The sequence below is a fragment of the Pyricularia grisea genome (genome assembly GCF_004355905.1).
Source record: "Pyricularia grisea strain NI907 chromosome Unknown Pyricularia_grisea_NI907_Scaffold_1, whole genome shotgun sequence".
Classification (NCBI taxonomy): domain Eukaryota; kingdom Fungi; phylum Ascomycota; class Sordariomycetes; order Magnaporthales; family Pyriculariaceae; genus Pyricularia; species Pyricularia grisea.
Genome location: NW_022156716.1, coordinates 6,344,526 through 6,368,990, shown reverse-complemented (window position 1 = coordinate 6,368,990; position 24,465 = coordinate 6,344,526). Strand labels below are relative to the sequence as shown.

Below are 24,465 nucleotides of genomic sequence, written 5' to 3'. Positions count from 1 at the left end.
TATTAAGAATGGTGTCAGTGTCAGAGAGAGTCACGGAGCTGAATAAAAAGTAAAAAGAAAACTGGTGAGATTCTCTTATCATCAAGTGTGCCACACTCCCTGCACATGGGACCGGTGTAGCTTTGAATGCATGCCGCCACCCAAACTATAGTCTCATGTTACGTTCAACAGTGTACCCTCATATCGGCAAGTGCGGTTCTTAGAAGTCTATTCCCACCTAGTACCAAGGTTCGAATGTCCCATTGATGTATTACTTTTACCAGTCGAAGGGGTATCACGTTCTATGATGTTGTACAAATAACTGTCCACTCCCATGCTTTCCAATCCATGACAAGTCTCATCTTACAAGGCCCCGCCAACCAACGACACTATCCACATAGAGATCCGCACCTTCATACTAACCCTCCTCTCCGTCTTTGTAAAGTCATCAATTGTGACCGGTGAGGCATACTCCTGCAGCCACCGCTGCTCGTCCGCCAGCCTCCTCCTTAGACCATCGTTCGTGGTCACAATCAGCGCGTTGGCCTCCAGATCAAGACTGTAACTGCGCTTTGTATAGTTGGAGCTACCGATCATCGTCAAGGACGGACCTATGTCCTGGCCATTCGGCAATGTCACCCATAGCCCCTTGGCGTGGTACGTCCAGCCGTCCGGCTCGCCTGACGTGCCGCGTCGCCACTCCTTGAGCACAACGTCTTGTCCACCCTTGCGCCGTTCAACTTGCTCCAGGAATCGCCGTGCTAGGAGGCTATATGCGTCCGGCAGCATCCCTGAGACACCACGAGAGCGGAAGAACCCGTTCGCGTAAGGAGACGCAGTAATCACCGTCCCGGAGCCCCCAGGAGCCGCTGAGAGGAGTAGCTTGGTGAGCGAGGGTGCTGGGTTGAAGTAACCGGCTGTAAACGTCCATGATGAGCCGGCTAGAGCAGGCGACGCCAACGTGGAAAGAATATGGGTCACTGCCGGTAGCTCTGTCGATGTGTCAGGTCTCATGAGCTGAGACATTTGGGCTAACGGGTACACCGAGGTGTCGGTCTGGCTGCCCTCACCACCGGAGCCTGCGTTTGATTTGGCAGATTTTACTGAGATCAGGTCTCTGATCAAGGTCGTTGACTTTGCCACAAACTTGTCTGGTTCTTCGAGGGGAGAAGGCGCAAGATTGCTTCCAGGCCATGTCATCTCAAAACCAGAGGGTGAGTCTGGAGACGGCTGCACGAGAAAGCTCAAGGAGCCCACCGCCCTCTGTAGACCCCAGAAGTACTCGGTGATTTCTTTTGAGGAAAACAAGTGATACCTGTCCTGGCGATTTGTGAAGTAGTCATTTGACAAGTTCGCCCTAAGGGTTAATCATGTTAGACTAGACAATCCTGAAAATCAGCCTTTCTAGGTGGAGATGGATGTTTTCAGTCATACCCTGACATGACAATCTCGTCATCAAAACCGTACAGTTTCATATGCTGTAGTCCCCAGCCCTCGTTGATGCGTTTAGGAATGTATTTCTTCCGAAGCCCCGTCAGGTTCGGCGTGTGGTACATCCTGATTTCGACGCGCTCAGCTCCAAACTCAGTCACAAGAGGCGCCAGAAGCGATGCAGAGCACGGCTCCGGCGCTTCGCGGCTGCCGCGTAGAGCATCTGTGAGGATGCTAACCTTGAGCTCAGGTTTGGCGCGCAATGCCTCTTGTAACGTAGCAATCTGCGACAAACCATTATTGTCAACAAAAAAGGCTTTCTTGCCCAGATTATAGTTTGTCTTCTTTTGTTTTTTCTCCATCTCTCCTACGATATCACATGTACAGCCACACGTACCAGCTCTTTCTCAGATTTGCCAATGTACAAAGTGGACAAGAAGATGCGGCGCTCCGCATTCCGAATCTTGTCTTTTAGCGTCTCGTAAAACTCTGCAGGCGTCTGTAGTATGCGTATCTGTGAGCCGTGTATCCGAAACGAAGGCGCGATCTTGTCGAGCTCGGTCGTGAACGGTGCCAGCAAGCCGGCCATGGTTGCCGGGCTGTTAGTCGACGGCCCTGCAGCAGCTCCCGCAGTGGACGAGCCCGTGAATGAGCGGCATTGGGGTCGATTCTGTGTTCGGATGGATGCGCGCGATGTTGATAGGGTTGGCCTTAGCCTCGAGGCGCACCTCGAAAAGCCTCGGACTATCATGGCCGCTTAGATAACGGGATCGATGCAGGCAAGTGGAAAGGTTCGCATATTCATGACGTGCTTATCGTTGAGACTATGTCCTTTTTTTAGAGCGGGTTAGGGTACTTCGTGGGAGTGGCTTTCAGGGTTAGGGTGGATGGTAGAAATTCAAGACCTTTAATTGGTCTGGAATTTCATATTCTCCACCCTGGACCAGCATCGTGAGCTAAGCTGTACCTGCGTCACCTCTTCGTGCCGACCGAACTCCAAAAACATCCTCCGCAAGCTCCGACTTCTCGACGACAAGGTCAATTGACCACCACAAAGCCACCATGTCGACCCTTTCGAGAACGTTCGGCTACCTGCGCCGCATTGGTATCAAGGTTCGCAGCCAGACCCGCACAACGCGACCGCTCAATTGCCCATATTTGAACCTTGGTGCTGACAATGCAAACTCCCGTGGATAGGAATACTGGCATCAACTCAACGTATGTCGTCTCGCCCCCGAACCTCGCTCGGCCGGCGACAACTCGAAGGATAATTACTGATTGCCAGGGCACACGCGTGCTGCCTGGGTTGATAGTACATCGGTATGGCGGACCCGAGGCAACCACATGTGGGGGAGGGATCAATGGATGGAGACAGAGAAGGGGAGCAAACTACAGGATTCTAACGATGCGCAACTCACAGGTGACACCAAGGCTGGTACCCTGATCGGCACCGACAAGTTCGGTAACAAGTACTACGAGAACATGGAGGAGGAGCTTCCCCGTACGTAACCGCTCTTGCGGTGGTTGAACGACCGGCAACCCAACCCAGCAGCCCATCGGAGGCTGGACTGCTTCTTAACTAACACAACTCCCTGCTTCAAGTCCGAACGCGATGGGTTGACTACAAGAAGCACGACTACGACGCGTACGTTTGCTCTATTTTTGGTTGCCCCTTTGCGTTATTTGGATATACCGCATTCGCATATTCATAATGACTGACAAAGACTAATACAGCGCACATATCGAGCCGCACTGGCACGCCTGGCTTTCTTACATGGTCGACACGCCCGCTCATCAGGACGCCCTGACTAAGATCAACCGGCCTTGGGCGCCCAAGGAGCACGTGCCGAATCGCACGGCTACGAGGGGTGCCTACAAGCCGTACAGCACGTAAGTTGTTTTCTGGACTTGTCTATCGTTTTTATATGTGTCCCCTCTGGTGCTGTTCTTGGGGTATGGTGTGTGTTAACCGTGGCTATTTTGCAGGACGGTGCCCAAGTTCAAGGCGTGGGAGCCAAGGGCCGTTGCCAGGTCTTGAAGGATGGTATGATGAATTGGAGGCTCTGTATATGCCTAGATCAAATTTGAGCAATGCGAGATAGATTGATGCAGCTGCGTTCGCTAAAAACTTTCTTTGTCATGATCTCGTGTCTTATCTGTGAACTAGTTGTGAATTGGATGTCAGTCAATTATGTCGAGGACTGTCATTCGATTGACTATATAAGCCATGCATTGTTACCATTGGCTGGCTCATTCAATTAAATATGTCCTGTTTTCTTCGTTCATCCGATGGACGAGAGCCGATATGTGATCTTATCGGACATTTCATGCAGTTTTGGTTTCTGTTCTCGGGTCAAAGTGCTTTGAGAGCCATTCGGACTCGATATCTCCCCTTACTACTGCCTTCTTTCTTTGGGTATTGTTCTACTACTCGTACAGATATTCGTCTTGAATACATATTATTACATCTGGCGGAGGTTCTCAGCTTCCGACTTTAGAACCAACCGCACACTGAGAATGCCAGGCCGACGTATCAGGGGGAAAAGCCCCGAGCCCTACATCCCACGTCATGTCTAAACCGTGCACAATGCCATATTACTTCGTACCATCCTGCTTTTTGACTGCGCCCTCCTTTGCCTTATTCGCATCACCCGCGACGGGCTTCTCCTCCTCGACACCAAACGCCTCCTTGACGGTGTCCATGATCAAGCCACCGTAGCCTTTCCCGTCCGCCAGGGCCTGCTTCTCCTTCTCGTCCCACTCCCTGAACCAGGGGCTCTTGCTCTTATCCCTGGCGCGATCAAGCGCCTCCTGCCGCCTGCGCTCCTCCTCTGGCAGGGCCTCTCGCCTCCGGAGCTTCTCGGCGCGTATGGCCTCCTTGATGCGGCGCGTCTCGTCCGAATCGCCGCTGGTGATGGCGGCCTCTAGCTTCTCGGTGCGCTCACCCCAGCGCTGGATGAATGACCGGCCAGTGTAGTCGTGCGCGAGCTGGTTGGACGAGATGAAGACGGAGGAGCTGAGCAGCGTGCTGCGGAAGCCCCAGTTGCGAGGCGGGAGGGCCAGCGCCAGCAGGCCGAGCCCCGCCACGCCGAGTGCCGTGTAGTGATAGACTGGATGGGTGCCGTGGAACGGGAGCTGGTCGGCGGATGGGGGTGGTGGTGGTTGTTGGTCTTGTTGTGTTGCGCCCGGTGGCGTTGTTGGACTTGTGTTTGACATATTATTTGGCGTATTATTCTTGATGGTGACTAAAGCTAAAATGAATGTGTTTCCTGCTGCTTGTTCAATTCAGTTCGATTGTCAAAACGGTGACTAGAAACACGATGATTAATTAATTAGCTATTGGTAGGTTAGGTATTTTTTCCTTTCCAACTTTGCAATGGCCTCCACAGCCGAGTTCCACCATATTGGAAGTTTTTCCCATCTCGGGAAAGGTGGGGCCGCAAAGTACGGTTGGTGAAAAAGTACAGCCCAACCTATTAGAACACGCCAATGTTTTCCTGTCTCATTGACATACGATCCCCAATTCTTGGTTCGACCTTGATGACCTTGAGCCAGACGTGGTTTTTTAAGTTAACTAATATTCTTGGTCGACTGTCCAGAGATTCCAATAAATAGCATTTGCTTGCAGTATCTCATTCTAACAGTACAGTGCTAAATAAGAGAGTATTCTATCCATGTCTGAATTCTAAAAGCTCCACTAGCACCCCCATTCAACGACAAACTATATCCGTCTCACCGAGCTTTGCTTTGGCAAGGTATACTGCATCCTACGCTCATTTGGAATGCCTAGGCGCCTGTGGAGGATAAACTGGTGACGGCGGATGTGGGACATCATCCTCCTTATTCCGCAAAATGGTAGTAGGAGTTATAACGCCCCAACGACCCACAGCTACAAAATTCCCTGATGGTATAGTCCCAAAAGTCTTTTTCCCTGCGCAGTTATCTTGTAAAAGAATAGTAAAGTCATAAGTATCCGATTTGAAATCCTTGGATCTGCCTACTATGTCCCCTTCGACTATCGTGGGAACCCCTCCTCCGCCTTCTGGCACAAGCGAAATTGTGCATTTGTTGGAAACAGTCGCGACGACATCACTTGGCGCAAAGGCTAAGAGGGTAGTAGCGGTTGTGAAAAGAGCAGGGAAGTGCATGTTGATAATGTGATTTCTGATAAGAAGCAAGAGTAAGAAAAGTAAAAGCAAGAAAGTATAAAGTAATAAAGCAGATAATGAACCCTAAACGAAAGTAAATGATTGGACGTCAGAAAAGCGCTAGAACGGATGAATCGTTATTTTAGTTGGAAGATAGACCGTTTAAATAATCATACAACAAGACCTGGTCTATTTGTTAAATCAGGCAATTAGTAAGCACTTCCTAGTAAAAGCTTTGGGCGTTACTTAATATAATATGATTAACATTCACTTGTTTATTTTGTTATGCCATTTATCTATCTGTTCAGCAGCGGACTCCTAGTTACCGCTTTGGCCGTCGCTGGAATAATATATATATATATATATAGCACCTGTGCAAAAATATTGCAACCCAACAGGGTCAACCCCCCACCTTGGTGGTTGCAATAAAATTGCACACCTACTGTTAGTAAATTTCCCGGTACTTGGTATTTTACCTGGGGTACCTATGTATTATTGTAGGTACTGCAGAGTACGTACCTTGTTACCTAGGTAAGGTACGTGGTAGGTAAGGTATCTGTTCTTGTGGATCGGGTGGGGACCTCGATGTCCCCGCAAGGTGAGACGCAGTACGACGTCAGGAAGCTTCAGTTCGTTCACCATGATTGAACAGCCGCACCGAGCGAGAGATTTTAAGATCGAAGGCACCCACTTGGGAGAGAAACTTGAACATGTTAGCTTGCAAGGTTAGCGCCAGAGGCAAGCTTCATTAGCTGTTTTATGCAGTACGACGGTACATTTGGAAGCCAGTTCAGGCTTGGGGGCGGGGTGAATTCCATTGAAGCACTTGAGTTTTGCATCGAATCATAGCTCGGTGGGATCATGCTGAGACCCTGAGACGTACTACTTCCGCTTTCCCCGCATCTTGGCCATGCAGGTGAATGAATTGACGCTTGGCTACTCATGTTACAGTAGATCCCATGTTAGCTTATAGGCTGTGCCATTCCCTCTCTTCCCCCTTTTGTGTTTCGTGTCAACAAATCATACATGGCACACACCGAAACCATCTCAGCGTATGTTCAGATCGAGGTGCGTGTGATGCGGTGAATCGCAGCTTCGCATTGATAGTAGGACAGGTACCTACTTTGAAGTACTCGGTATTCCGAATCTCTCCGCCAAAAAGAAGAGCTGCGTGTGTCATAGTGCAAGCTGCAGATAGAAGAAGCTCTGCAACGGACTCAGGTACGCCACACTGAACAAACTTTCGTTGGACATTAGGGCTTGGAGTAGCTCGGCTCGTGAATTTTCCAGATGTGATCTGCTGCAATTATTGCTTTTTCATGTCTTTTTTCTTCTTTTTGCTTTTTCCAACCCACCAACTCCATCGACTCACCGACAGCTTTGGCAGTAGATCGGGAATTGCTCTTCTGTTCATACTAACACAACCCTCTGTACACAGCAAATGACCTAGTTCATACAGACAATTGTCCCCGGAAGTTCTTCCTCCACGGCATTAGCCATTGGGCGGGCTGTCGCCATGTCGTGGACACTCGTTCGGCCGGCCGCTCTGGCCCACGGCCATGGCCTGTCAGGTCTCCCCGCGCTCTCCGCAATCTTGGGTAAGTCTTCGGCTCGTTGCATCTGGGGCGCAAAAGCGACCAGGTCAGACTATTCAAAACCAAACTTCTGGAACTGACCACGTTTTACGGCAGACGGTGCGTCGATATCATCGCCCGTCACCCACCGCGCGCAGCGACGCCAATGGCATAACACGCCGAACAACAAGCAGCACCGAACCACTGCTTCTCGCCATTCGCTGGCCCTCGTGGCAGTTCCCAAAAGACAACAGCCCATTCGACATGCCACAGTTCTTCCCACTGTTCCCGCGCTTCCAGCCACTGGCGTCATCAAGGTCAATTCGGCATACTCTACTAAAGTCCTGCCGCCTACGACGCCCTATAGCGAACTCACTGTTGGCGTTCCCAAGGAGACTTACCCCAACGAGCGGCGCGTGGCCTTGACGCCGCAGAATGTTGTCTTGCTCAAGAAGAAGGGCTTCAAACGCGTCCTTGTCGAGCGCGGCGCAGGCGCCCAGGCCGACTTTCCCGATGAGGAGTACGAGAGGGCTGGCGCCGAGCTTGTGGACGCTGGCAACGTCTGGGCCAACTCCGACATTCTGGTGAAAGTCCGCGCTCCGAGTCTCACAGAGGCAGAGGGCATGAAGACTGGCCAGACGCTCATCTCGTTCCTTCAGCCGGCGCAGAACAAGGATCTAGTGCAGAAGCTTTCGGAAAAGAAGGCAACATCATTCGCCATGGAGATGATTCCGCGTATCTCTCGCGCCCAGGTGTTTGATGCTCTCAGTTCCATGGCCAACATTGCCGGTTACAAGGCCGTGCTGGAAGCCTCTAACAACTTTGGCCGCTTCCTGACAGGTCAGGTCACGGCTGCCGGAAAGATCCCACCCTGCAAAGTCTTGGTCGTCGGTGCTGGTGTGGCTGGTCTAAGTGCCATTGCAACCGCGAGGCGCATGGGTGCCATCGTGAGAGGTTTCGACACGCGCCCTGCCACTCGTGAGCAAGTTCAATCTCTCGGTGCCGAGTTCATCGAGGTCGATGTTCAAGAAGACGGCTCTGGAGCTGGTGGCTACGCCAAAGAAATGTCAAAGGAGTTCCAGGAAGCACAACTGCGTCTCTTTGCCAACCAAGCACGCGAGGTCGACATCATCATTACCACAGCCCTGATCCCCGGAAAGCCTGCCCCCAAGCTGATTACCAAGTCCATGCTCGAGACCATGAAGCCTGGCTCAGTCATCGTCGATCTGGCTGCTGAGGCAGGTGGAAACTGCGAAAAGACGGTGCCCGGAGAGTTGGTGACTTACAAGGACGTCAAAATTATTGGTTACACTGATCTTCCTTCTCGTCTACCGACACAGTCATCCACGCTATACTCGAACAACATCACCAAGCTGCTCCTTTCCATGGCTCCCGTTGAGAAAGAGTTCGGAATCGACCTTTCAGACGAGGTCGTCCGTGGTGCCATCGTGACACAGAAGGGGGATGTGCTCCCGCCCGCTCCTCGACCTGCTCCACCTCCTGCTCCGGCCCCCAAGCCAGTTATCAAAGAGGCTGAGGTAGTCGAATTGACCCCGTTCCAGAAGGAGTCACGAGAGGTTGCTGCTGTCGCCGGAGGTATGGGCGCTGCCCTGGCTCTTGGCAAGCTGACTGGGCCAGCCTTCATGGGCAATATGTTCACCTTTGGTCTCGCCAGTTTGATTGGTTACCGTGCTGTTTGGAATGTTGCCCCTGCTCTGCACAGTCCTTTGATGAGTGTCACCAACGCCATCTCGGGAATGGTCGGTATTGGAGGTCTTTTCGTACTGGGCGGAGGCTACTTCCCCCACACCATTCCACAAGCCTTTGGTGCTCTATCGGTTTTGCTGGCGTTTGTGAACGTCTCTGGTGGCTTTGTCATCACAAAGCGTATGCTTGACATGTTTAAGCGTCCCACTGATCCTCCGGAGTACCCCTGGCTGTACGGAATCCCTGCGGTTCTTTTCGGCGGCGGTTTCCTTGCTGCAGCTTCCACAGGCGCCGCTGGTCTCGTGCAGGCTGGATATCTGGTCTCTTCTGTCCTCTGTATCAGCTCCGTCTCGAGTCTTGCTTCACAAGCTACCGCCCGCATGGGTAACTCCCTGGGTATACTCGGTGTTGGATCCGGAGTTCTTGCGTCTCTGCTTGCTGTTGGGTTCTCCCCAGAGGTCTTGACCCAGTTCCTCGGGCTTGCGGCCATGGGTGGATTGGCAGGGTTCATGATCGGAAAGCGCATCACCCCAACCGATCTTCCGCAGACTGTGGCTGCTCTCCACTCGGTTGTCGGTCTCGCTGCCGTCTTGACCAGCATCGGTAGCGTCATGGCCGATGTACATGATATTTCCACACTGCACCTTGTGACAGCGTACCTGGGCGTCCTGATTGGTAAGTAGTTGATCTTGAGCTTCCTCATGACTTACATATGCCCGAATTAACCTTGCTGACATTATATCTGAATAGGTGGTATTACATTCACCGGCTCCATTGTAGCCTTTGCCAAGCTCGCCGGCAAGATGTCTTCCAAGCCTATCATTTTGCCAGGCCGCCACCTCATTAATGCCGGCATGCTAAGCACGAACTTGGCAACAATGGGTGCCTTTGTGACCATGGCCCCGGGCGCACCTATGGTTGCCGCAGGTGCACTGGCCGCCAACACGGTTCTGTCATTCATTCAAGGTTTCACCACAACGGCTGCCATCGGCGGCGCAGACATGCCTGTAGTAATCACTGTGCTGAATGCTTACAGTGGCTTCGCACTTGTGGCAGAGGGTTTCATGCTGGACAACTCACTTCTGACGACAGTTGGCGCCCTCATAGGAGTGTCTGGCTCTATTCTATCATACATTGTGAGCGGCCCCCTGCCCACCAAGCAGATGCGGAATACACGTAAATTTACTGACAAACCCTAAATGTAGATGTGTGTGGCAATGAACCGCTCTCTGACGAACGTCCTTTTCGGCGGCATATCGGCACCACAGCAAACCGACTACAAGATGGAAGGCGCCATAACACAAACAAACGTCGAAGACACGGCTGAAGCGCTCCTTAACGCCGAAAACGTCATTATCGTCGTAGGCTACGGCATGGCGGTCGCCAAGGCGCAGTATGCCATCTCGGAGTTCACGCAGTTCCTGCGCAGCAAGGGCATCAACGTCCGCTTCGCCATCCACCCGGTCGCCGGCCGCATGCCGGGCCAGTGCAACGTGCTCCTGGCCGAGGCCAGCGTCCCGTACGACATTGTGCTGGAGATGGACGAGATCAACGACGACTTCTCCGAGACGGACGTGACGCTCGTCATCGGTGCCAACGACACGGTCAACCCCATCGCCCTCGAGCCGGGCAGCCCCATCGCTGGAATGCCGGTGCTGCACGCGTGGAAGAGCAAGACGGTCATCGTGATGAAGAGGGGTCTGGCGAGTGGTTACGCCGACGTGCCCAATCCCATGTTTTACATGCCCGGCACGAGGATGCTGTTTGGCGATGCGAAGACAACTTGCGATGGTAAGCTAGCTTCTTGACTGTCATCCATCTACACTCATTCCCTTTCCTCTCTTTCTTTTTTTTTACACTCAGAAGCAGAGTACTAACCAAGATTCGCACACCATAGCTATCAAAGCAGCCCTTGAGGCTCGCCAGTAGCGGACGGATGGGAATTTTTTCAGACCAACTGCATTAAAGTGCTGCGCCTTAGACCAGATTCGGACAAATTTTACTTGTAGATCTCTCTGGATCTTATCGATGTTTCCATTTGTCTTTTTTGTAACTCTTTCGTACAAAATCACTGATTTCTGTATTTTTGTTTGGAGAGGCTCAGAGTTTGCTGTCTAAAAAATTCTATTGTCTTTCTATTTTTTTTTTTTTTTTTTCAGAGTTCACTGTTGTGATCGTGGCTATCTCCTTTTGAAGATGACTCGCAAGGTCTAATTGTCTACAATGGTCAAGTCTTCATGGAGATAGGTAGTTATTGCCCTTGCCCCCTGATTAACAGGATGGTGAATCGATCGTTTCAACCCAACTCCGTCCAATTTGGGGCCCCCTTCTCTTGTACAAACTCGCCCATTCCATCCATCCAGCATTTAACCGCATAGCTGCCATGAGTGGGAGCTGCCATCAGTAAGTACTGTGTCATGCATGGACCCCCACTATCTCCGAGGTCTAACGCTTTGTACAAGACCGGAATCAATTCGCGCTTGCGTGGACGTCATCTTTTAATAGATGTGTGTTAACAAAATTCGGGCCAAAAGGCTGTCTTTAAGAGCTGAACCCTTGCCTTGGTCTCTGGGGGCGATTCGACCATTATCCTCCGAGAGTCAGCACAACCCAGGCCTAAACCTTGGTCAGCATGTACTGTTGGTACCTAAGTCTAGCCAATTGAGGAAAAAAAATCGCAATAGGGATTTCCCATGAAAGCTCCCAGTTTATGGCGTCACTTGTTTTTTTTTTCTTCTACTTTCTTTTCTACTCTCTAGACAAAATTTTCCATCGTCACATGGACATCTACCCCACAGTTGGCAGGTTGCGTCGGAAGCTCGAACATCAAGATTTGGAAGCCTTTTACAAAGTCATTGTAATAATCTCCTGATGTGAACAGTTTATTAGCAAGTACTTTTCGCATCTTTACTCTTTTGCGAGGTTGTTGAAATGTTGTCTGTCTGCAGAACTCGCCCCATCCAGCTTCTATCGTCGGGAAGCTCCACTAGGCGTTTAACATGAGTGTTGTCATTATCGTCCTGCTTTTACTGTAGCTCTTATACTTGGATAAACGTTTTTTTTCTATTATACGAGACTATATAACAGGTGCTCAAGAGCCTACTTTGTTCACATCGGCGCCTCCGAGGCTTCGAGGTTGTGTCATTTAAGTCGTGGATATGTGGCCCCGGATCTGCCCGCCTATAAAAAGATGCATTAAAGTCCGGAGATTGATCGAGACTTGCTATACTCTGGGCCCATATCCGCTATCCTATCGGAAATTTATGTTTTGTTTTCTAGTATATCTTGGCTTTTCTATTCCTGTATCTATCAACTTGTAAAACTCTTCCCCATTCCAATCGCTCTTTTCCAGATTTTCCTTTCTGCTTTTTTTCTTTTTTTTCTTTGTCGCTTTTTCCTTGTGTTCCCATGTTTTCTTCCTCAAGAATAATAGAAAAAGCAGTTCGACCATGCATTTTATAAAGGCTTTCACCTTACTAGCACTAGCACATTTTACCGTTGCCGCCCCTACAAAAGGTTTTGCGGGCCGAATCCGTCCTATTAAAACACCCCGGGATCTTGACACTATCCGAACACACGTCGGTCAAAGATCAGGATTAGACCTGACTTCTAATGAATCCGCCTGCTCTAGTCCGGAGAATTGCGATGTGAAAGCCGCCAAATCGGTTGAAAATATAGGTTTGGAACCCAGGGCTGTCCCAGGAGACTATCCCGCCGCGGAAAACGATGAATACACGCGTTCTGTGTCAAGAAAAGGTAGCGGAATATGCCAGTTCAGGAAAAAAAAATGAAAGACACACTGGGAAAAAAGGGAGATCAAATGCTAAATACACCCCTTGATACCCACAGGTTGTATCAGGAATGTCTTTACCGCATGTTTTGGCGGAATCACTTCTGCACCAAAAAATGACAAGAAAAAGGAAAAGAAGATGAAAAAGCAAAGAACGCAAACAGGTAAGAGAGTTAGCTTGATCCAAAGTCTTTTGACTAAGAGCAGAAACGTGAACGGCTTGCGCGAAATACTACCGTCAAGCAATGCAAAATGCTAATGGTAGCGGCTGGTTCTCACAGATGATCCAAAGCCGTATCAGAGGGGACTTATAAATAAAGCTATTGACGGTATTGGCAGACATACTCTTAATGTTGGTGTGAAGGTCTGGGATGCGTACATTTCATTCGGCAACTGGGCAAAAGCCAAGTCCAAGCAAAGAGCAGGACGGAAGCAAAACAAGGCCAAACCAACAGCAGGACAAGGGGGTGACAATGGTGGCCTCAACCACGCCCAAGGGAGCCATGTCTCTAGCTCCGAGACTTGAACGTGGACATTTTTAACAAAACGCTATATTGGGGTTCAGATGCCATTTGCACTCTTTTGTGTTGGGACTATCAGTATGGAAGAAGGTATTGTGCATTTTAACGATGGGCTTCTATTGCGGATAGAATTCAAGGTAAAGTCCCAAAAAATCTTTTTTCAGGGCCGCTGCATCCCTGAGCCGATTTGGGCGAACACTTGGAGGACAGAGGTTAATGGCCAAACTGGGGCGAATGGGCCGTAAGGGTCTCTAAGCGGGAGATCCACCATCGCCTCGCTTTGCTTCCATTTTTTCACCCGACCGATTGTGGCAGATTCTCGGTTGTTTGGGTGACAGAAGTGGAGGTTCTCTGCGAATCGGTTCCAATGCTCATCCGGTTGAATTTGGTATTGAGGTTGAGGACAGCGTTTACTGCTTGAACTGGCGGTTTTTGTTTGAAAGGGCTGGATCAGGCCTCTGTCACCCAAGTCGCCGGCTTTCCACGCCCCTCGAGTCGGCCCTCCTGCAGAGCGTTGCATTTCGCTTTTAATGCAATTCCGATGAGGATCTAAAATAAACCAATCTTGAGGCTTTGTCAATCTGGTCATTGGAGTCACTACAGCAAAGCACATCATATTCAGTTCATGGATTAAGTCAGTGGAGGTAGCGTCTTTCTCGACAACATATTCCATATGCGCTGTCTTGACGGTCGTGGGCCGGTCAAGGGCTGTTTTGAGCACTGCACAGCCAGTAGGAAACCAACAGCGCTACGAAGAGTCTAGACTCCTTCTTCATATTTTTGAAAGCTTTCGTCTCCGGTGTGACCTTGTGTCTATGATGCAGGCTAGAAGTCTGGAAGAAGGGCTTAAGTCAAGAGCGTATGTGCTTTGCGCTAGTTGTTCGTTGCAAACCTTTTTACTAATCAGGTTAGCAGGACATCACAGCCCGTGAGCCACAGCCACGCTGGTGAAAGTACTCGGCTTGGTAAATTCATGGACGATGTCTGTCACTTGTATGATAAGCATTGCCGAGTATTCGGGAGGCAGCTATGCCAAGGTGCAAATGGATTGACCATTTCACTCATGGGCTATCAGCACCTACCGCTAGCATCCTATTATGCTCCTGTTCGACTCGAGGTCTAACGAAGTGAGTCCATGCTTGTTCTCATCGTGGAGGCTTACCCTAAGAAACAGTCCAGGAGACGCATTAGAGATTATTTGAGGATTGGTTGTTCATTCTACCGATATAACTTACCAAAGCAGGTAGGTTTCTGGTTACGCAGTAATAAAACACACGTCAGTAACTTGAATTTGGATCCAGGCTTTAGCCAAGCATCTGCTTCAAAGTATAGCAAGGGGCAATATCGCAGGCAAGCTTACGGAATCGGAATTTCTTTCTCGCAAGGACATTTCTGTGCTGCAATCTATCAGGTCGAGATAGAAAATAAGGGATTCGCCCGCCATAACTTGGTATGGTTAAGTCAATTGCGTCCAATCATTATAGGATCAATATTACTTACTCATTTTGACTTTTGAGCAATCTGGTTATGCGGTCAACTTACATGATGCAAGCCAGAAGCGAAGCTATAGATTCCCAATCTTGTTGATTTTTGAGCTCCAGCCTATGGCATTGATGTTTTGCATAGCTCCAGCTCCACCTCCACTGGTGATCAATACTATAATACCCCTGCAGCCCACACCCGTACCCCAAACCACCATCGATCTGCCGCCCTAGCAACGCTTAGCCTTGGCGCCGATACCGCAGTAATCGGTGCTGACTGGTATCATCGCGGATAGGTGTGCGACTCAGTTCTGAGGCACTTAACTGAGGTGGTGGTCAAGTGTCCCTTCAGTTTCCCAGAAGATAAGATCCGCGCTGTTGAACCAAACAACCTGTGATTCAACCAGGAAACCATCCGTCCTATTTGCATCTTTCCATCCGATTAACTCTTCTATCCGCACGCCTACCTATACAGATACATACCATACCCTAACTACCTACCTACCTACCTACCTACCTTAACTGCACCTAAGGTAGCTACCCACCCACCCACACACATCCACCCACCCAATCGGACCAGTTTCCCAAGGCAATCAATTGCTCACATGCAAATCTGTCATGTATAACAAGACCGAGATCTTCCTCTTCGACTCGCCGCTAAACATCCACGAATCCCCCATCCCGCAAATCCGCCGAGCAATGACCAGACACACGCCCGATTTCCTTCGCGCTCGCGCCTCAAACCTGTCTCTCCGTGCTGCATCGTTGGCCAACTCTGTGACGAGCTCCGTTGCAGCTGCTACCGCCGCCGCCACCTCACCAATGATCACACCCGCCTCGACAGCTACAGACGTCAGCATGGACTCACCGGTCGACCAGCCCACTCCCGAGATGCGGTACTACATTGCTGGCGATGTGGGCCGCGATGCCCAACGCCGTGGCCTGCAGATCTGCATCAACTGCATGGTTCAGCTGCCGTACGCCGTGCACAAGGTGGTCACCAAGAAGGAATGCGCCATTTGCTCCGTCGGTGAAGCCCGCCCAGAGGCTTTCACCAAGCCATTTACCGATTTCCTGACAGAGAACCCGACCATCTTCCATGCCGTTGACTATTTCAAGGGCAAGCTCAGTGCGGCAGGATACACCGAGGTGAGTTACGATACGGGCATGCTACTGCGCGTCAACGTCACGAAGCTAACCAGCTTATCATCGCTACCCCCAGCTCTCTGCCCGCGCCGACTGGACCGGCAAAATTCGCCCCGGCGGCAAGTACTATGTCACGCGTAACGCATCCTCTCTGGTTGCTTTCGCAGTCGGAAAGGCCTACAAGCCCGGCAACGGTGTTGCCATGATTGCCGGTCACATCGACGCCCTGACTGCCAAGCTCAAGCCCGTGAGCAGCAAGCCCAACCGCGCCGGCTATCTCCAACTCGGCGTTGCCCCTTACGCCGGCGCTCTGAACGAGACGTGGTGGGATCGCGACCTGTCTATCGGCGGTAGGGTCATTGTCCGTGATCCCAGCACTGGCAAGACGAGCACCAAGCTCGTCAAGGTCGACTGGCCCATCGCCAGGGTGCCGACTCTGGCACCGCACTTTGGTGTCGGCATGATGGGCACAAACAACAAGGAGACTCAGGCCGTGCCCATTATCGGCCTCGACAACTCGGACCTCTTTTCGTCATCGTCCACCGCCGCATCAGCAGCATCGGACGACGTAAAGCCTTACCTTGGTGGCGGTCCGGCGGGCTCTTTCGCGGCCTCACAACCACCCAAGCTGGTCAAGCTCATCACGTCGCAGCTCGGTCTCAAGTCCTCCTCCGAGATCGTTAACTGGGAGCTCGAGCTCTTTGACCTGCAGCCCGCGACCGTGGGCGGTCTGGACAAGGAATTCATCTTCGCCGGCCGCATCGACGACAAACTCTGCAGCTGGGCGGCGCTGCAGGGGCTCATCTGCGCCTCTGACGACGAAAAGTCGGGCCAGATCAAGCTCGTGGCGCTCTTTGACGACGAGGAGATTGGCAGCCTGCTCAAGCAGGGCGCCAAATCCAACCTCCTCCCGATCGTGATCGAGCGGGCCGTCGAGGCACTCACCGAGGCCTCGGACGGCAAGACGACCTTTGGCCCCGGGGTCGTCGGCAGGACGTACGCCAACTCGTTCCTGGTGTCTGCCGACGTGACGCACGCGGTGCACCCCAACTTCATGGACAAGTACCTCTCGGGCCACGCGCCGCGGCTCAACGTGGGCGTGGCGGTCTGCGCCGACTCCAACGGCCACATGACGACGGACCCGGTCTCGACTGCGATCCTGGACCGGGTCGCGCAGCTGTCGGGCTGCGTCAACCAGACCTTTATGATCCGCAACGACAGCCGCAGCGGCGGCACCGTCGGCCCGTCGCTGAGCAGCGCCATGGGCGTCAGGAGCGCCGACGCCGGCCTGCCCCAGCTCAGCATGCACAGCGTCAGGGCCACCACGGGCGCGCTCGACCCCGGATTGGGTGTCAAGTTCTTCCGGGCTTTCCTGGACAAGTTTGAGGAGGTCGATGCGGAGTGGCAGTAGAGATTGGTTTGGGGGTGTGGGGGATGTGTCTGCGTGCGTGCGTGGGTGTTGTGAGTTTTTGATGGTGAATGTACAACAGGTGCGGAATATGTTTTATTGGGTTTAGATCCACGGCATGATAGAGTTGTTTACATCTAGTCTAGAGGGAGTTATAGTGGCAATTGGATATCTATCTTTTTGATGATGAATTTCAAGGCTGGCAAATTCTCAAGCATGTCTGTGATATATAATCGGTATGATGCGTTCAGCATTCTCAAGTTTACTCGGTTTGGTTGCGGTACAAACTCTATCAGATCTAATCTACATTTGCTTGTGTTAGTAAAGCAATTAATATTAATTTATCGCTTGACGGGAATCTCCAACGGGCCCGAGTCAGATTTTCGGGGTTTGTACCATTGGCTTTGACCTCGTCCTTTACTATTTCTAGTCTAGTTTTACCATGGTAAAGTAAGTTGTTCAAGATGGATTACTGGGCATACTTGGCGGCTCATGTATCGGTATGCAAATGTATGCACGCTTACCATACCTTAACGTTAGGTGACTCCTCTACAAACTTCGACACGCATATAGTGACCATGCTTATATACCACTTAGAGACTCATTACAGGTCTTGCTGATGCATCATCATCATCAATATTCCAACCTGATTCGGCGTTTTCTATTATAAACTTCTTTAACATTGCACATTATAAAAATCAAAGCAAATAATAAAATCATCAAATTATATGAGTCAAGTGGGAGGGTCACGGGGATTGCACAGCCATCCATGTCCTTTACAGAGCACCTACTACGGTACGTAGGTTGTTAAAGATATTGGTGGTATGCACTGTGGCAGATCAGTCAAAAAGCTGAAGATCCCTAATAAATCCCCATTCCACATCAGCCAAAAGCGACGTCAGCGCCCTGCAATAGTGACGAACCGCTCCACTAAAAGGGAGGGCGGTGCAGGTGTGGTGCACGGACCACGATATCCACTACCAAGACTACTTGCAGCTGAGGCGGCTTGGCGGTTGTTTTGGTTTTTTTGGTTTTGGATTTTGTCCACCCTCGTCCTGCATCGCCAATTGCGCTTGCTCAAATAAAACCTGCAGCCGAATGGGGCTGATCCCCCCCCCCCCCCCCCCCCCCCCCCCCCCCCCCCCCCCCCCCCCCCCCCCACACCGTGGTCCGTCTGGGCAAACCGTGGCATTCAAACCATCGAGAAAGACCCTGAGGCTTCCCTCATAGGTAGGTTAACCAATGCAGTAAAACCTAACCAAAACCATCGCTGCGCCTCACACTCTCGGTCAACAATTCAAATACTACTGTTCTCGTATTGTTTCCGATATATTCGCGTCCCCTCTTGTCATTGGGAGCTTTTCGGATGAAGTCTTAAATACATTATTCATCCCACCTTTTGTGCCGTTGTCATGGTCGAGCTTTCTTAGCCTTACCACTCATTCACTCACCCACAGTCACTTTGGAGTGACCACTTAGCCATTCTTGGCTATTGATTAGAATCAACTTGCGACTTTACAAAACACGGAGTTACGAACAAACTCGCTAAAATAATAGTGACAGGGCAAATCGTTGCGACTAGATTGTAGTGCAACGTGTGCGTGTGTGTGTGTGTGCGCGTCTTGCCGTACCTACAGTAAGGCCAGGTACATTTTGGGGATCATCCATCACCCCACAAGTACTGCACCACACCCCAGTTTAGTTTGGGAACTTTGCGCCCCCGTGCCTGGCACCGCTCGACTGTGTTGTGCTTTTTTGACAAGAGCAGGTATCCTTGGTTTGTTGCATTTTAAACCAAGCAAAAAACATTGACTTTCCTTGCCTGACCCCCTTTGCTCGCATCTCGCTCCATCCCACTTGGGTCACCGATCAACGCGGAAGAAAGAAAAAAAGAAAAAAAAAAGAAAAAAGAAAACAAAGCAAACATACCCGCAAAAAAGACAAAAGACAATAGTGGGCGCAAATCAAAAACAAATCATCAATCGTTTTCCCTTCACTTTCGCCCTGACTTCGAGTTCAAACGAAACCACCCCAGCCACTTATTTAGCCAAGCTCGACCACGACACCCGGATCGTATCGCATTCAGCCTACCCCCCCGGCTCAGCGCTAATTCACCTTCCTTGATACCTAAATCTTGGGGCGCTCGCTTCTGGGCGTCTCCCTCCCAATTACCACATTCATCAAAACCCAAGCCAGCATGGATCCCAACAATACCTACTACAATGGCAAAGGTCCGCGACCAGATCAATCACAGTCACCATCGCCATACTCACCCTACGGCGGTGCACCGTCGACCGTGACCTACCCCGAACCACCAGCATACTCGTCACAGCAGTACCTTGGCCCGTCGAATGGCAGGCCGAACCAACAACAGCATCAACAACAACAACAACAACCAGTTAACGGAAACTCGCCGTTCGATAGCGTCTTCGACGACAATGCTTATCCGATGAACGGCCAAAGAAACCAGATGCCCGCGGGCCAGAATGGCATGCCACAACATCAGCAAGACACGGGATACTATGGCGGCGGTACTTTTCAAAGGCAGGACTCGGATCCGATGGCCTCGCGCGACGACATACCACTGCAGGAGCGTTTGGATCGCCATAAACAGCAACATGGCAGCCATGTCCACGATCCCGAGGGTGGTGCGGCGGCGGGTGGCCCCGGAGACGACGGTCGTGGCAGGTCGATGGCGCAGAAGATTAGGTTCGGCGAGCTGGGCATGTTGACCAGCGGCAAGCAAAAGATCGCATGGGTCTGTTGGATATTTTTCATAATACAAAGTGCGGTTTTCATTGCAGAGATTGTCACGAATGGTACGTCGAATCCCCGCAAAATCTGCCCTCTGAACTGAAGCAAAGTCGTACAAGAACTAACCAGCGTTCTCATCCCGCCTCCCAACAGCGCAATTAACGGGCTCCCCGATCATGACCAAGCCTTCGTTCAACCCGATGATTGGCCCGACGCCCTACGTCCTGATCAACATGGGCGCCCGCTACATGCCCTGCATGCACAATGTCGATGGCGTACAAGACTCCCCGAATGTCATCTCATGGCCCTGCCCAAATATGACCACCCAGGCTCCGGCTTGCACCTTGTCGCAGCTGTGCGGTTTCGGAGGCGTACCCGAGCCCGAATACGGTAAACGTACGGGCAAAAACGGACAGCCGGGCCCCGACAAAGATAACCAGCCGAACCAGTGGTTCCGTTTCATCACGCCCATATTCATGCACGCCGGTATTATCCACATTGGCTTCAATATGCTCCTGCAGTTGACTCTGGGCCGCGAGATGGAGCAGGCTATCGGCTCGATCCGGTTCTTCCTTGTCTACATGAGCGCGGGCATCTTTGGCTTCGTCTTGGGAGGCAACTACGCCGGCGCCGGTACACCTTCGACCGGTGCGTCGGGCTCGCTCTTTGGCGTTATTGCCCTGACCCTGATCGATCTCCTCTATTCGTGGAAGGATCGCAAGAACCCGGTCAAGGATTTGCTCTTCATCTTCCTCGACGTTGTTATCTCTTTCGTACTGGGCCTGCTCCCTGGCTTGGACAACTTTTCCCACATTGGCGGCTTCTTAATGGGCCTCGGGCTAGGCGTGTGTCTACTCCACTCTCCAAATTCGCTGCGCCGCCGAATTGGTGTCGACGCACCGCCTTACGCGACCGTCAATTCGGGCCAGGACAGCCAGACCGCCCCTCCTTTCCACAAGAACCCGATAGGCTTCTTTAAGGGCCGGAAGCCGTTGTGGTGGGCGTGGTGGCTGATTCGTGCCGGCGCGCTCGTCATCGTCACCATTGGCTTCATCCTGCTCCTCAATAACTTTTATGTCGTGCACCAAAAGTGCAGCTGGTGCAAGTACTTGAGTTGCATTGTAAGTTTATTTTTGTTTTTTCCCCCATATGTATACCGCTGAAGATCCCCTTGAGGATAGGTGGGTAATGGTTTTCACCTGGTGAGAAATTCCTGCTGACATGAATTGACTTGTACAGAACATCAACAATTGGTGCGAAATGGAAGATTTGAGGTTCGAGAATACTACCACTACAACAAGTAGGTAGAGCAGCATCACCGGCCGCAACCGGTTCACAGTTGCTCGGTAGGTTTTAATACCAGGATCTGACGTCTTTGGTATATGGAGGGATTGCCTCTCTTCTTTTTTTTTTCCCCCAAATACCCTTACTGCAAGCATTTTCCCCTAATACTGCAGTCGTTTTACGAACTTTCTTTTTTAAAATGGAAATGAGCATGCCCCCAAATTTTACTCCACGTCAAATGGACGTGGCGAAGCCTTCAGGGTGGATGAACTTGGGTCATCAATGTCTTATCATTATTGTTTCTATGTTGCCTTGACTCTTCTATTATTTTATCTTTTTGTCTTCAACCCGTTGTTTTCCATCCCCCCGTTTACTAGACTTGATACGAATGACAACCGCACAGCGACGGCGTTTTGCTTGGGATTGAGATGTCTATGTTGGGCTGGACGGTGGAGGGTTGTGTTCCGTTTGGGTCGCTGATAAATTCTGCTCACAACCTGGGGCCGTAAATCTATGGAGGATCAAGCCGGTGATCCGCTGATACCATTGCTCAACAAAAGAAAAGGGAAAATCAGCATGACCATGTTAATGAGCTCTGACGATTGGGTGCGCAGCTGATTTTGGTTGACTGCAATGTAGAGGAATCAAAAGCACCATTCAAGTCCTCGTGTGTTGCCTACTTCTCGCACACCTCATCTGCTTATATGGTGAAAACAGATGGTCGGTTCTTTACCCGTTACATTTAGACCACTTGAACATAAGAAAAGAAGAAAAAAAATCGCCAAAAGAAGAAAGAAAAAATGAGCGGGTATTAACGGATCATTACAGGTGCCCCCAGGGCACACACGATCTTATATGTCAGATCAGGTTTTTTGACACAAAACAAAAGAACGCGCCGCACGCCCACACCGCACAAGCCAATCAAGACCTTGAAACACCTCCAAAATGCAACGCCAAATCAATCAAAAAAATTCAGAAGTATTCTTGATCTTGGAGGAGAGAGACGCAAGATAAAAAAAAAAAAAGATGAGGGGAAAAAGAAAAAAAGTTTCGGAGCAGATTTCAAGTTTTCCCCCCAAGGGCACCAGTGTCAGGGAACGCCATACTTCTCCGCCACGCCGTCGAGCTTCTGCCTCCACCGGGGCGGCAGCTCCTCGCGGATGGCCTTGAGCTGATCGGAGCCGGCGCTGCCAATCAGCCAGATCTCGTGAAAGGGGATCCAGAGGCTGAAAAAGTATGCCAGGATGACGAGGGCGCGCGGCCGGCGCTGGATGAGGAACTCTTGGAAGGCGGGCGGCGTCCAGACGGCAAAGGCGCCGAAGCGGCGGCAGACTGCGAACAGGGGCTCGTCGGCCGTGTGGTGTGCATGTATGGCACGTTCTACCCACTGTTTTTTTTTTTTTTTTACGACTCGCTGCGTCAGAGAACAAACGGGACTTTTCTTTTGTGATTTTTGTCAGGTGAGGATGCAAAAGACTTACCCCGATGTACATCAACACGCGATGATATACCTTGATAGCGTCGTCCTGAAGCTCAGTATCCAGCCCGTTCGGATCTACCTCGCATGGGGTGGATGGACCAGGCGTCGCCGACTTGATTTCCATCAAGCTACGCACCGGGCTGTTGCTGTTGCTAGTCTTGAACACCTCAATGGAGCCCAGCGACGATGACGCCGTCGACATGACCGAAGGCGACGGCTCTACGTGTGGCGGCGGGTAGGGCCGCTCGATCAACCACAGCAAGGGAGCCATGTTTTGCTCGGCAAACATGTCCTTCAAGTCAAAGTGCGGTGGGGTGGTGAGGAACCTGGCCATGCGGTCGAGCTGCATGTGGCTCTTTGCAATCTGAAAGACCTGGCCCGCGCCGTGGCCCATCTGTAACCACTCGACTGGGGGTTGCCACCTGGGCCGGGTCGGCGACGTCTGGACGAGGGCGAACGAGTGACTGAGGATTGTGAGGGCCGACATGCACACCAGGTCGGCCGTTCCCCTGCTCAGCGTGTCGACGGCCCGTCGCTGCTCTCGGAGCGCCATCGAGAGGTACTGCGACTGCAGTTCGAGCCAGCGGGCGCACTCGGGATCGCGCTTGGGGTTCTGCTCGGCGTCTTCCTCGTTTTTCCTCCTCTCCCTGAAGTCCGCGGCCGCCTTTGTCCACTTGCACAGCGCCGAGTGTGCCAGCAAGGCGTATAATATGCCGTGCGACTCCCAGGCCATCTCGATGGCCTCGTAGCTCCACAGAAACGTTTCCTGCCCCGAGGGCTTTCCATCCTTGTCATTCCTGTCATAAGGTAAGACCCGCTTAAAAGTCTTGGCCTGCTGATATATGTAATGGTGCAAGAGTTGCAACTCGGTCAACCGCCGGGCGCGCGACTCGGGAGGGTCCAGCGTTTCCTCAGAGTCGGCGTTTGGTGTTACGTGTGGCAGACGGAGCGATGAGGACGGCGGCCCTTGGTCGTACATAGGATGGTCATGATTGCTTATTGACCTTTTGCGATCTTGTGGCTCGTCATGGCCTACACTTGGAGGAGATTGGTTCGAGATTGAAGGTGAGAGGGAGGCAGGATTTTCTGTACCGCTTCCCATATCCCGCCCACAACGACCGACTAGTCCAGATCTTGGCCCCTCAGATGGGGACTGTCTGGCCCTTGGCCTTTGTGCGCGTCGCGTGGATATAGATGAATCTCGTCTTGACTCTTCGGAGGTAGCAGTGGCTGGAGGAGGATATACACACTCTACCATGTGCCTACTGCAGCCACCACATGCAGGTCTTTGCTCATCGCACTTGATGCCGTGGTCGCTCCAATGTTAGCCGGGGTAGTTTGATAACATAACATGAGTATTCGGGATCGTATTTCATGAGTACGTTTTGCAGAATCGATCGACGGGTTGGTGGCGACAATACAACACGAACGACGACGAAAGGCAAAATCGAACAGACTTTCTTTGGTTGAATTAACATGACCGCTTGGGATTCTCACCTTGACACGACGTCCCTTGCACCTAAAGCATCCTGTCCTGCTCTTTTTGTGATAGAGACGGGGGCCATGCGGTCGTCGTTGTTGTTGCTGTTGCTGCTGCTGCTGTTGCTGCTGTTGTTGTTGTTGTTGTTGTATCTGTAGCTGTGGCTGTTGCTGCCTTTGGGCCTGAGAACCATTGGGTTGTTGAGGTTGAGGCATGACATTCATGATACCCATAACACGATTGCGAGGAATAGATAGGTAAGACAGCCAAGATAGATAGACA

The 24,465-nt window shown here is 51.4% G+C and overlaps 9 protein-coding genes across 9 annotated transcripts; 5 read left to right on the top strand and 4 right to left on the bottom strand.

Moving 5' to 3' along the window:
- Nucleotides 1-228: 228 nt before the first annotated feature.
- Nucleotides 229-2,206, bottom strand: PgNI_01977 (uncharacterized protein). Its single transcript, XM_031122048.1, has 3 exons — nucleotides 1,808-2,206; nucleotides 1,414-1,694; nucleotides 229-1,336 (listed from the first exon to the last, which is right to left on the bottom strand). Exons 1-3 carry the CDS (start codon nucleotides 2,159-2,161, stop codon nucleotides 343-345), a joined length of 1,629 nt encoding a protein of 542 aa, XP_030987951.1. The 5' UTR covers nucleotides 2,162-2,206; the 3' UTR covers nucleotides 229-342.
- A 174-nt stretch (nucleotides 2,207-2,380) lies between these two features.
- PgNI_01976 (uncharacterized protein) lies at nucleotides 2,381-3,543 on the top strand. Its single transcript, XM_031122047.1, has 7 exons — nucleotides 2,381-2,523; nucleotides 2,608-2,628; nucleotides 2,724-2,730; nucleotides 2,831-2,911; nucleotides 3,013-3,055; nucleotides 3,145-3,300; nucleotides 3,397-3,543. The coding sequence occupies exons 1-7, from the start codon at nucleotides 2,473-2,475 to the stop codon at nucleotides 3,446-3,448; spliced, it is 411 nt and encodes a 136-aa protein (XP_030987950.1). The 5' UTR covers nucleotides 2,381-2,472; the 3' UTR covers nucleotides 3,449-3,543.
- A 462-nt stretch (nucleotides 3,544-4,005) lies between these two features.
- On the bottom strand, nucleotides 4,006-4,626 carry PgNI_01975 (uncharacterized protein; the record flags this gene model as incomplete). Its single annotated transcript, XM_031122046.1, has 1 exon — nucleotides 4,006-4,626. The coding sequence occupies one exon, from the start codon at nucleotides 4,624-4,626 to the stop codon at nucleotides 4,006-4,008; it is 621 nt and encodes a 206-aa protein (XP_030988105.1).
- Nucleotides 4,627-5,408: 782 nt separating this feature from the next.
- On the bottom strand, nucleotides 5,409-5,639 carry PgNI_01974 (uncharacterized protein; the record flags this gene model as incomplete). Its single annotated transcript, XM_031122045.1, has 1 exon — nucleotides 5,409-5,639. A coding segment is annotated over exon 1 (150 nt), but the record flags the coding sequence as incomplete, so codon positions are not given.
- A 945-nt stretch (nucleotides 5,640-6,584) lies between these two features.
- On the top strand, nucleotides 6,585-10,995 carry PgNI_01973 (uncharacterized protein). The gene is made up of 6 exons (XM_031122044.1): nucleotides 6,585-6,779; nucleotides 6,997-7,156; nucleotides 7,250-9,514; nucleotides 9,590-9,975; nucleotides 10,045-10,630; nucleotides 10,737-10,995. Exons 2-6 carry the CDS (start codon nucleotides 7,075-7,077, stop codon nucleotides 10,766-10,768), a joined length of 3,351 nt encoding a protein of 1,116 aa, XP_030987947.1. The 5' UTR covers nucleotides 6,585-6,779; nucleotides 6,997-7,074; the 3' UTR covers nucleotides 10,769-10,995.
- A 1,506-nt stretch (nucleotides 10,996-12,501) lies between these two features.
- PgNI_01972 (uncharacterized protein) lies at nucleotides 12,502-13,194 on the top strand (the record flags this gene model as incomplete). The annotated part of the gene is made up of 3 exons (XM_031122043.1): nucleotides 12,502-12,595; nucleotides 12,689-12,793; nucleotides 12,911-13,194. Coding segments are annotated over 3 exons (444 nt in total), but the record flags the coding sequence as incomplete, so codon positions are not given.
- Nucleotides 13,195-15,118: 1,924 nt separating this feature from the next.
- Nucleotides 15,119-17,522, top strand: PgNI_01971 (uncharacterized protein). The gene is made up of 2 exons (XM_031122042.1): nucleotides 15,119-15,780; nucleotides 15,854-17,522. Exons 1-2 carry the CDS (start codon nucleotides 15,250-15,252, stop codon nucleotides 17,186-17,188), a joined length of 1,866 nt encoding a protein of 621 aa, XP_030988096.1. The 5' UTR covers nucleotides 15,119-15,249; the 3' UTR covers nucleotides 17,189-17,522.
- A 1,501-nt stretch (nucleotides 17,523-19,023) lies between these two features.
- PgNI_01970 (uncharacterized protein) lies at nucleotides 19,024-22,025 on the top strand. Its single transcript, XM_031122041.1, has 3 exons — nucleotides 19,024-20,004; nucleotides 20,093-21,060; nucleotides 21,179-22,025. The coding sequence occupies exons 1-3, from the start codon at nucleotides 19,383-19,385 to the stop codon at nucleotides 21,245-21,247; spliced, it is 1,659 nt and encodes a 552-aa protein (XP_030987944.1). The 5' UTR covers nucleotides 19,024-19,382; the 3' UTR covers nucleotides 21,248-22,025.
- Nucleotides 22,026-22,313: 288 nt separating this feature from the next.
- PgNI_01969 (uncharacterized protein) lies at nucleotides 22,314-24,407 on the bottom strand (the record flags this gene model as incomplete). The annotated part of the gene is made up of 3 exons (XM_031122040.1): nucleotides 22,314-22,610; nucleotides 22,705-24,003; nucleotides 24,201-24,407. 3 exons carry the CDS (start codon nucleotides 24,405-24,407, stop codon nucleotides 22,314-22,316), a joined length of 1,803 nt encoding a protein of 600 aa, XP_030986679.1.
- Between the last annotated feature and the right edge of the window lie 58 nt (nucleotides 24,408-24,465).

Bases quoted from the DNA above. Each gene is read 5' to 3' on its own strand.
- PgNI_01977 (XM_031122048.1), bottom strand. From the start codon at position 2,161: ATGATAGTCCGAGGCTTTTCGAGGTGCGCCTCGAGGCTAAGGCCAACC. The intron at 1,695-1,807 runs GTACGTGTGGCT...GGTTTGTCGCAG, and splicing joins GCAAATCTGAGAAAGAGCTG to ATTGCTACGTTACAAGAGGC. The intron at 1,337-1,413 runs GTATGACTGAAA...ATTAACCCTTAG, and splicing joins GACGAGATTGTCATGTCAGG to GGCGAACTTGTCAAATGACT.
- PgNI_01976 (XM_031122047.1), top strand. From the start codon at position 2,473: ATGTCGACCCTTTCGAGAACGTTCGGCTACCTGCGCCGCATTGGTATC. The intron at 2,524-2,607 runs GTTCGCAGCCAG...TCCCGTGGATAG, and splicing joins TGCGCCGCATTGGTATCAAG to GAATACTGGCATCAACTCAA. The intron at 3,301-3,396 runs GTAAGTTGTTTT...GCTATTTTGCAG, and splicing joins GCCTACAAGCCGTACAGCAC to GACGGTGCCCAAGTTCAAGG.
- PgNI_01973 (XM_031122044.1), top strand. From the start codon at position 7,075: ATGTCGTGGACACTCGTTCGGCCGGCCGCTCTGGCCCACGGCCATGGC. The intron at 7,157-7,249 runs GTAAGTCTTCGG...GTTTTACGGCAG, and splicing joins CGCGCTCTCCGCAATCTTGG to ACGGTGCGTCGATATCATCG. The intron at 10,631-10,736 runs GTAAGCTAGCTT...CGCACACCATAG, and splicing joins TGCGAAGACAACTTGCGATG to CTATCAAAGCAGCCCTTGAG.
- PgNI_01971 (XM_031122042.1), top strand. From the start codon at position 15,250: ATGTATAACAAGACCGAGATCTTCCTCTTCGACTCGCCGCTAAACATC. The intron at 15,781-15,853 runs GTGAGTTACGAT...CGCTACCCCCAG, and splicing joins GTGCGGCAGGATACACCGAG to CTCTCTGCCCGCGCCGACTG.
- PgNI_01970 (XM_031122041.1), top strand. From the start codon at position 19,383: ATGGATCCCAACAATACCTACTACAATGGCAAAGGTCCGCGACCAGAT. The intron at 20,005-20,092 runs GTACGTCGAATC...GCCTCCCAACAG, and splicing joins TGCAGAGATTGTCACGAATG to CGCAATTAACGGGCTCCCCG. The intron at 21,061-21,178 runs GTAAGTTTATTT...TGACTTGTACAG, and splicing joins GCAAGTACTTGAGTTGCATT to AACATCAACAATTGGTGCGA.